At 49.5% G+C, this 10069-nt stretch overlaps 1 protein-coding gene across 1 annotated transcript; it reads right to left on the bottom strand.

Annotated features, from left to right (window-relative positions):
- Positions 1 to 383: 383 nt before the first annotated feature.
- Positions 384 to 8560, bottom strand: VSX1 (visual system homeobox 1). Its single transcript, XM_040248851.1, has 5 exons — positions 8137 to 8560; positions 5715 to 5793; positions 5009 to 5132; positions 2796 to 2976; positions 384 to 1492 (listed from the first exon to the last, which is right to left on the bottom strand). The coding sequence occupies exons 1-5, from the start codon at positions 8558 to 8560 to the stop codon at positions 1203 to 1205; spliced, it is 1098 nt and encodes a 365-aa protein (XP_040104785.1). The 3' UTR covers positions 384 to 1202.
- Between the last annotated feature and the right edge of the window lie 1509 nt (positions 8561 to 10069).

Genomic DNA, 10069 nt, shown 5'->3' with positions numbered 1-10069 from the left:
TGGTCTCCTGCATTGCAGGTGGATTGAGATTGACACTGCTGTATTTAAAAATGGATAACCAACAAGGTCCTACTCTATGGCACAGGAAACTCTGCTCAATGTTACATGGCAGCCTGGATGGGAGGGGACTTTGGGGGAGAATGGATACATGTATAATATATGGTTGAGTCGCTCTGCTGTGTACCTGGAACTATTACAACATTGTTAATTGGGTATACTTCAATATAAAAAGTTCTCCTTTTTCACTGCCCTATGGGAGTTTACAGAGCAGCACAGGGTAAGAGCTGCAGCCAAGCATGAAGGCTTCAGGCATAATGTTTGGGGCAGGAAATGGGGATGCGCTTGGTCAGGGCGGCAGGAGATGAACATGTAGACAGAGGGGGTGCATGAGAACCGAGCAAACCATAAAACGTTTATTTTTAAATAATAAATAAAGGAAGGAAATAGAGGCAAGGAAACATTCACGAAATCAAGTCTCTAAAGTGCTCTCAAACATAAATTTAAAACTCTGAGAAGCCTGATCTGACCTGATCTCAACACTGTTTATAGATATTCAACAGTTGTTCAGAAATGGTTCCCTGCTGTATCAGAAAGGAAGGGAGAGAGGGCTTCCTTGGAGGAAACATTCCAAGACGCACAGACCCAATCAAATGACACTCAGAGGGACACAGAAGCATTGTCTAACAAGAAAATGGAAATGTCTAAAGGCAGGTTCAAGGTAAGAATATCATATTTCATTCATATGGGGGCTGCACAAGGTCTTCACTATTTATGAAGATATATGATTCTCTGTAGATTAAATACTTCTGTATTTTTGGATTCAGTGTAAGGACAGCATACTTAGCCTATGAATCTACACAGTCTACTGAACCAAACCTCAGGATGTCTGGCAGTGAGAATGCGTTTGGGGCTTGAAATCCTCCCTCCTCAAGTTCTACCTACAGAAGAGAATGCAAGTTTTAGATCTAATTAATTGATTCACATGCCTTCAAGGAATGATTTCCATTCTAGAATGCAGTGGAATGTTCCAAGAGTCACCATGTGTCTTCTTAAAGCAAGTGACATTGCATTTTATCCTGACACAGGAAGAAGAAAATCCAGCTGAGAGCATTTGTCTTAGACAACGTTTGTCTTCTGAAAAATGCTGGTGAGGAATGCGCACATTTCCAGCCTTTGCGTGTTAGGGGTAGAGGCCTGCGGTCTCATAAGGCCTCCTCCTTCCCAGGTTGGAGCCCCTCTAGCCCCTCAGAGTCTGGACGTCCTTGGGCCCCGATGCCCTGCTGCACTCTCTCAGTCTCCTGGCGTGTGGAGCTGGAGAGATCAATGACCACGTCTTCCACACTGCTCACGGGACTGCCTTCCTCCAAGCCCCTCTGGGGTCCTGCCTGATGGGGGCTAGAACCTTCCTTGAGGTGGTCAGAGCCCCAGAGTCCTGCCAGCTTTTCTTCACTTTCTGCTTTCCTTATCGTCCCTGTGGATTTTTTATGCATCCCTAGCAAAAAAAAAAAAGAGAAGAAAATAAATAAAAACAGATACCTTTAAATATGTGTGTAGTCACTCAGTCATGTCCGACTCTTTATGACCCCACAGACTGCAGCCTGCCAGGCTCCTCTGTCTATGGGATTCTCCAGGCAAGAATACTTAAGTGGGTTACCATTTCCTTCTGCAATCTTTAAATATAGCAATTAAGTAAAATTTCTTCCTTGTCATTGCTCTCTAAATCCCATTAGGATTTCCGTTGCTGGTGCCTGTCTGGGGCCTACCGGAGAGTCTTGTAGGTAACTCTCAACAGGGTTTGTACACTGGGCACAGTGTACAATTATTTGGATGACATAATGGTTTTTAAATTTTTATTTTAAAGTTTGTTGGCAAGATTTTAAAATCAAGAGATTTACATCAAAAGCCAGATGTCCAGCTTCTCTCAAAAAGTCAGGTGTCTGGCAACCCGAGGCCTACTTTCTCATAAGGCCGCAGACCTGTAGACTCAGTAAGCTCACCTCACCTGCTCATGTAAGCTCAGAGGGGTGGGCCAGGTGACCTGCCCAGCGTTCCCTCTCAGGCTCTCCAGTCTTTGAGGGCAAAGATGACTTGATATCTCCAGTCCCAGCATAGTTTCAGGTGGGTAGGAGTTCAAAAAAGTTTCACTGAACAAAAACCCTCCTCCTCCCCAACCTAAAATTGGCCCCCTGCGAGCATCCCCCTAATCCTAACTTTCTGCCTTTTTTCTCCACCTAATTTGCCTGGATGCTGTCTATAACTCATTTCTCCAAGCCTGTGGTTCTCTGGTAATAGCCAACAGACCAGTAAGGATGCCAGCTTCTTAGAACTTCCAGCCTCAAAGCTTGAACTCCAACAGAGCAGACAGTTCTAGCACAAAAACTGGGGGACAGAACAGCTAAGTCGCAGGTTGTTATCAGCTGAACCGGGACACAGAAACAGACCTCCGGTGTCCAGGGTGCATGCGGTTAACGGCCTGTAGGTTCACTGCCTGCACCATCTTGCTTCCTATTGCCATGAGCTCTGAACTGTGTGGTTGACAGCACTCAACACTGGAAATACATATTTCACGTAATGAATGTGTATCATTCCACTCAGAGAACCAGGGGCTGACTGGACCTGTCCACACACTGCCTACACAGTTCCAGTGAAAAATAAGGCAACCGATCAGAATCCAGGCCTTGTCATTAATTAAAAAATTGCAGTAAATTTACACTGCTTGGCTTGGCAGTGGCTCTCCAGGCATAGGGACCCCAGACGTTGCCTGAGCGGCGTGGCCACAAGGCCCTCTTCCTTACCCAGGAGCCAGGGTGCGCAGGAGCCCAGCAGGCTGCCCTCCCCAGAGCTCAGGACAGACTCAGGCAGCGGGATGCAGTGACGCACCATCGCCCCGTAGAGCCCATACTCGGCCATCACGCTGCTGCCGCCCCAGCGCTTCTCTCGCTTCCTCCACTTGGCCCGCCGGTTTTGAAACCAGACCTAGATTGAGGTAGGAGGGGAAGAAGAGAGGCTTATAGGAGGAGACCCCCACCCCAGCACAGAGGGGTGCAAGGACCAGCTACCCTCTCTGGGAGCACCTGGCCTGTCTCACAGCTCACAGGACTGGTAGTGCTAGGTGATCCGGATCAATTTCCACCAAAGTTTCCATGGAGTCAAGCATGAGAAGACAAAATCAGAGTATCCCACACTGTGCAAAGAAGCCAGTTTTTACTCTGATGGGAATATTCACCAAGCAATGGTCTCTTCTAACCTCAGTTGTTGGATTGTTTTATCTTAACAAAAGATTAGTGTCAAATATTGTTTAAAAAGAGTGAGTGACTCTGACATAAATCACAGCAAGGTCTTCTATGACCCACCTCCCACAGTAATGGAAATAAAAACAAAAATAAACAATAGGGACCTAATTAAATGTAAAAGATTTTGCACAATGAAGGATACTATAAGCAAGGTAAAAAGGCAGCCTTCAGAATGGGAGAAGATAATAGCAAATGAAACAACTGACAAAGAACTAATCTCCAAAATATACAAGCAGCTCATGCAGCTCAAAACTAGAAAAACAAACAACCCAATCAAATAGTGGGCCAAAGATCTAAACAGACATTTCTCCAAAGAAGACATACAGATGGCTAATAAACACATGAAAACAAGATCACTCATTATCAGAGAAATGCAAATCAAAATGAGGTACTATCTCATGCCGGTCAGAATGGCCACCATCAAAAAGTCTACAGACAATACATGCTAGAGAGGGTGTGGAGAAAAGGGAACCCTCTTACACTGTTGGTGGGAATGCAAACTAGTACAGCCACTATGGAGAACAGTGTGGAGATTCATTAAAAGACTGCAAACAGAACTGCCATATGACCCAGCAATCCCACTGCTGGTCATACACACTGAGGAAACCAGAATTGAAAGAGACACGTGTACCCCAATGTTCATTGCAGCACTGTTTCCAATAGCTAGGACATGGAAGCAACCTAGATGTCCGTCAGCAGACAAATGGATAAAGAAGTTGTGGTACATTACACAATGGAATATTACTCAGCTAAAAAAAGAATGCATTTGAGTCAGTTCTAATGAGGTGGATGAAACTGGAGCCTATTATACAGAGTAAAGTAAGTCAGAAAGAAAAACACCAATACAGTATATTAACATGTATATATGGAATTTAGAAAGATGATAATGACGATCCTATATGCAAGGCAGCAAAAGAGACACAGATGTAAAGAACAGACTACTGGACTATAGGGAGAAGGCAAGGGTGGGATGATATGAGAGAATAACACTGAAACATGTACATTATCATGTGTAAAGTAAATAAACAGTGTAAGTTTGATGCATGAAGCAGGGCACCCAAAGCCAGGGCTCTGGGACAACCCAGAGGGATGGGGTGGAGAGGGAGGTGGGAGGAGGCTTCAGAATGGGGGACACATGTACACTCATGGCTGATTCATGTCAATGTAGAGCAAAAACCACCACAGTATTGCAAAGTAATTATCCTCCAATCAAAATAAATAAATATATTTTTTAATTAAAGTAAAACTTAAAAATAGGAGTGAATGGCATGTCTTCTGACTTGGAAAGGATGTGCTGTCAGACATAGGATGGCTTAACGTGAAGACAAAGACCAGTCTTCTGTGTACGTGTGAGTGTGTATTTCAGGGTCAAGTGTGTATATGGCATGGGGCTGGTATGCAGAAAGTCCTCATCAGCTACTTACACTGAGGGTCTGCCATTGATGGATAGTCATTTTTTTCATTGATATCTTTACATAATTTCTAGATGTGGCACAAATTGTATAATTTTTAAGAATGATTTAATAAAAGGTAAAAAGTCTAGATGGCTACAGGGGTCATCCTCTCTAAATGAACACAAAGGAAGACTCTGGCATCTAAGTGACCCTCGGTTTGTGGATGGAGGGGGCTGTTTTGAGGCAGCTGTGGGCTGACTCACTGCATGTGAGAACAGCATGGTCTCTGGGTGTCTTTGGGAGGAGAGGGGGGCCCTGCACCTGTATTCGGTCTTCTGGGAGTTCAGTCTTCATGGCCAGCATTTCCCGGGCATACACATCAGGGTAGTGGGCCTCACTGAAGGCCTTCTCCAGCTCTTCCAGTTGGTGGGCAGTGAAAACGGTCCTGCAGAGAGGCATATGGGCACATGACCACAGGAGGTGGCCAGGCTTCCCAGCCTCAGAGGACCCCGTGCCTGCTCCCCACCTCTGCTCACCTCATCTGGGGTGCCCAGATGAGGTGCCCAGATGAGAGCTGGGCGCCCCATCTCCAAATAAGTAGCCTCTGGGAAGTCCACAGTTTGGTTCAAGCAAAACAGAGCTCTTTAGGTCTTTTTTTTTTTCTCCTCAATAAACTCCACCAACTCATTTTAAGAAGACCTATTTTAAGGGCCCACAAAATTGTGTCTTCAAAATGCTCCAGGGTCTAATAGTGCTGTGCTCAAAATGCTCTGGCAGTCTTGTGGTTAAGACTCTGCTTCCAATGCAGATCCCACACTGGTGTGGCAAAAAAACTTTTTTAAAATAATAATCATCATCATTAGTAAAATGCTACAAAGGCTGACCTGCAGCCCCCAGGAATGGCAGAATTACATTCCCAGATGGCTACTGTGTCCTTTCCCATGCCGCCCCAAGGCAAGACCAGACCTTCTCAGGCACAAGGTCTCAAGGAAGGTGGGGTGGGGAATGCCATGTAGGATCTTAGTACCTGTGCCTCCTCTTCTTCCTCTTGCTGGGGGCCGGGGACGCCTTCCGGTCACTCCTGTCTTCAGAAGGGCTGTCCTCATCTGTTAGAACAAGGAGAAGAAGAGGACTTTAGAGGTGAGCACATTTTTCATTTTGCCCTCTGAATTTTAATTTGAGGATTGAAGCTATGAACTTGTCTGGGATGTGAATATTTAACAAGACAAGATCACAGTTTTCACATCTGATGACGTATTCCAAGTGCTGCACTTAACCGATTGCCCATGCATATCAACATTATTCTTCATAAATTAAAAAAAAACCTCCATGACAGCTGCTATTATTATCCTCCTTGTACAGAGGAGGAAACCAAGGCACAGAGAGATTAACTTGTCCAAGATCACAAAGGTTGTCAACAGTGAAGTTGGAATTCAAACCCCAAATGTGTGTGAAGCCTAAGCTATTTGAACACTAATTGCATTTCCTGTTCCCTTCAGCTTCCAAATTCATACACTTCCTTCTGCTTCCATCTCACGTTCCTCATCTTAGCCATTATGCCAACACTTCTCAAGGGGAAGACTGAGGTTTGTGACATCAAAACCCTCCTCAGAGCTGGCCCCCTGCCCTGCTGTACCAATTTCAAATCTCTGAAAGTGGGACCTGGGAAACTCATTCTTGGCAAGGGTACCCAGATGATTCACAGATGCGCATCAAAAATTTTAAGAACCCACTCCACTATGCTTTATCTTTTGAAATCCATTATATCAAAAGATTTCGACTGAAAGAAAGTTTAGAAGACCGAACTATGGTCTGGTTTGTTGTTAAAAAGCATATATGTTTCAAAATACTAAATGTAAATTAATAAAAGCAAAAGTAGTAAAATAATATCAGTTTTACTCCTACATCAATGAGTTCACCAGAAAATTGGATTATGATATTATACTATCTGTGCTGTCCAATCTGATACCATTAGATACATAAGGTTATGGAGCCCTGAAATGTGGCCAGTATAAATTGAGACCAGCTGTGAGCGTGAAATATCCAATAGACTGAAAACAACAGACCCCCTCAGAGTAAAATATTAACAAATCTTATATTGATAACATACAATGACAATATTTTGTAGGTATTGGATTAAATGAGACATAGTATTTAAATCTGTTTCACCTATTTATTTTCCTTTTTATTGTGGCTCTAAGAAACTTTCATTACACTCGCAGTCACATGACGATTCCACAAGACACTATCGGTCTTGGTCTTGAGAAATACCCTCACAGGCTAGGATGTGGTTGTATTTTCCCTTAGCTTTATGGGTCCTCACAGGGAAAAAAATCCACAGTATGAAATCGGTTCCTGCATTTTTAGTGAGACAACTAATGGAGGGGGTGGTTATTTGCTAGATACTGCTGGTAATGAAACCTGCCAATGCAGGAGACACAAGAGATGCAGGTTCCATGCCTGGGTCGGGAAGATCCCCTGGAGGAGGGCATGGCAATTCACTCCAATGTTCCTGCCTGGAGAATCCCATGGACAGAGGAGCCTGGCGGGCTACCGTCCATCAGGTCTCAAAGAGCCGGACAGGACCGAAGCAACTTGGCACCTAGTAGACACTCATGAAATAAAGTCCTCTCGGAGTGGGCGTCGCCGACCGCGCCTGCTTCCTTTAATCAGCAGTGGAGACCAGTGCAGTTTCTGCATTCAGCCGCCTGGATGCTCAGCTCTGCGGTCTACTATCACATAGCTGTTCTCCCTCGAACTCTTCTGAAATTCCCCGTTCTCTTCCCCCATGCCCCAAACCTCTCGACTTCTCCGCCCTGTCTTTGTCGATTTCCACCGCTCCCTGCTTTCCCCTACAGTCCGTGCCGACTTCTCTGAGGATCTGGGCACAGCTGCTGTAAGAGGGAGAGCTCGCTTCTCTGGTGTGGGGAGCAGGGGAGAAGCGGGGTGCCCAGACTCGCTCTTCAGCACCCGCAGGAGGACAGATCCAGGCCTCCGTCCGGCGCTTGTCAAGGGCCTGTCAATCCGTCAATCAATTCGTCTAATCCCGCCTGGAGCCGGCGGGTACCGGGTTCCGGGCCGCTGATGAAGGAGGCAGGTCCCCCCAGGTTTCCCGACCCCTGCGGCACCCCGAGGCCGAGCCCCGCGTGGCGGAAAGTGTCCCCCGGAGGCTGGGTCGCCGAGACCCCAGGGCGGGTCCGGATCGGACGGTGGTGTCCGCGGGGTGGCGGCGACCAAGCCCAGAGGAGAGGCCGGGGCGGGGGCGGGGGCAGGGCAGAGGGTGCTGGTGCAAGAATGCGCCTCCCGGCGCGGCTACGCTCTGGGGTCCCCACTTCTGTAGATCTGGGGGACTGGGGTGGGGCCCGACAGGGCGCCAGAGTGTCACTCTGCCCACCCGAGCCGAGGGAAGAGACAGTAGAGACAGTAGGGTCGCGGACTGGCCTCCTTACCCGACGTCGACACGCTCTCGCTGCGTTTCTGGCGGGCGGCCGAGGGCAGTGGGCGGCCGGGGAAGCGCGGGGCGGGGGGCTCAGGCCCCTCCGGCGGCAGGAAGGGTACGTCGGCGAGGAGCAGGCAGGGTGCCCCGACAGCCGCAGGGGGCTGCGCGCCGAAACCGCAGAGGAGGCCGAGGCCCAACGGAAGGGCTCCGCGTGCCGGGCAGGAGCCTCCGAGCCCTGGGCCCACGCGGGGCGCGGCTGCCGGGCCTTCGCACCCAGATCCCGGCCCGGGGCCCGCAGGTGCGGGCAGCTCGGCCTCCAGGCCCAGCAGGTCGGTGATGGCGAAGCCCCGGGGGCGCGAGCCGGTGGACGGGCCTCCGGGCACCAGCGCCCTGCTTCTGGCACGCCCGTCGGAAAGCGCGTCTCTGCCGGTCATGGCTTCTCCAGCGGCGAAGCTGGGCCCTCTGGTCCTTCACTTTCGCGGAGGGGGCGCAGCTCTGAGAGTGCTTTATACAATCGGGCTCCCGGAGGGCTCCAATCAGCGCGGCGCGGACGCGTCACGCCCGGGACCCCGCGACATGGGGACGCCACCTGCCCCCCTCCCTTCGGTCGCCGCCCTCCCAGCTGCGGTCCCCTCCATCAGCACCCTCTCCTCTCTCCTCTCCAGTCGTCCCCGCTATCAACCCCATGCCGGGTCTCGCCGCGAGTCGTCCCCTCCCTAAACCTCTAAACCTTCTGAGTCTTCTCTCCCCTTCCGGGTGGATTCCCTGGTGGAGGCCCGGCGCGGACCCGCCCTCCCCCGCATCCAGTCGCCCATTAAGACCAAGACTCCGTTCCCAGCCACACTCTCCCCACTACCACCAATATGAACCCCGCCAGCCCTCCAATGCCACCGCCTGAGCCAAGGCCTTCCCTGAAAATCCCCAAGGGGAAAGGAGTGGAAAACATTTATTTAACCCGTGCCTACTCCACCTCCAGCCAAACCCACCCCAGCGCTCTAGCGGCCGGACTGTCCCGGGTCGCAAAATTCACGAGAGCTGGAGAAGAAGTAGAGACAGGCCTAAGAGGACTGGCCCGGCCAGGGCAAGGAAGCCACGTTTAGCAAATTGCATTACAGGAGGTCCAGTGAAATCGAAATTTCAGATGAACAGTGAATTTTTAAATTATAAGTATGTACCAGTATATTATCTGGCGAGCCCTAAATGGGGAAGGTAAGTTGGAAAAATAGGGCGTGTCTACTGGGACCCACTCCACACAGAAGCTAGCAAATTATTGTCAGATTTTATAATTTTTCGAAGAAAGCCTGATTTTCACGTGAAGCGCCCGTATTTGTTAAAGTTGTCTCAAAACGCAGCACGTGGGTAGACCTCTCCTGCTTCCCACTCGGAAAATCCGAGCCCACCCAACCCGAATCGCTCGGAGTCCATCTTCTCAAACCCGGGATCCGGGAAGCCGAACCTCAGTACAGCCCTTGAGAGGGCAAGCGGTGAGTGGGCGCTCAGCGAGGGGTGAGGCAGCTCTCCCAGCGCAGCGTGGGCGCCCGGTGGGTCTCTGCGCGCACCCCTTGGTGTAGCCCGAGCCGAGCCCGAGCTCGAGCCGAGCCGAGCCGAGCTGAGCCGGAGCCGGGACTAGCCCGAGCCAAGAAGGATCCCGAGCCGAGAAGGATCCCAAGCTGGAGCTGAACCCGGCAAAGCCTGCGCCCCCAAGTGGGTCTTCCGCAAACCCCAGGATTAAGCGAGGGGCTTCCGATAAAGATAATTACAAGAGGCTGCGCATTAACTTTTCATTATTAAAAGAAGACCCAAATCTCCCCCTCGCAAGCTGTTCCTGAGATTAGCAAAACCATAACTTTCCTTTAGGATAATTGTCTTTTGAGTCGCTCGGGGCTGGGAGGGGGCTTTAGGAACCAGCGTCGTTTTGAGCTCTACCAGGAATTTCTCCCCAA

The sequence above is a fragment of the Oryx dammah genome, unplaced genomic scaffold (assembly GCF_014754425.2).
Source record: "Oryx dammah isolate SB20612 unplaced genomic scaffold, SCBI_Odam_1.1 HiC_scaffold_10, whole genome shotgun sequence".
Taxonomy (NCBI): Eukaryota; Metazoa; Chordata; class Mammalia; order Artiodactyla; family Bovidae; genus Oryx; species Oryx dammah.
The sequence above is the reverse complement of the archived record's forward strand: the minus strand, read 5'-3'. Positions and strand labels throughout refer to the sequence as shown.

Coding starts and splice junctions, on each gene's coding strand:
- VSX1 (XM_040248851.1), bottom strand. CDS start 8,560: ATGACCGGCAGAGACGCGCTTTCCGACGGGCGTGCCAGAAGCAGGGCG. Junction 5,794..8,136: donor CGAGAGCGTGTCGACGTCGG/GTAAGGAGGCCA, acceptor TTGTTCTAACAG/ATGAGGACAGCCCTTCTGAA. Junction 5,133..5,714: donor AGGAAGAAGAGGAGGCACAG/GTACTAAGATCC, acceptor GCCTCTCTGCAG/GACCGTTTTCACTGCCCACC.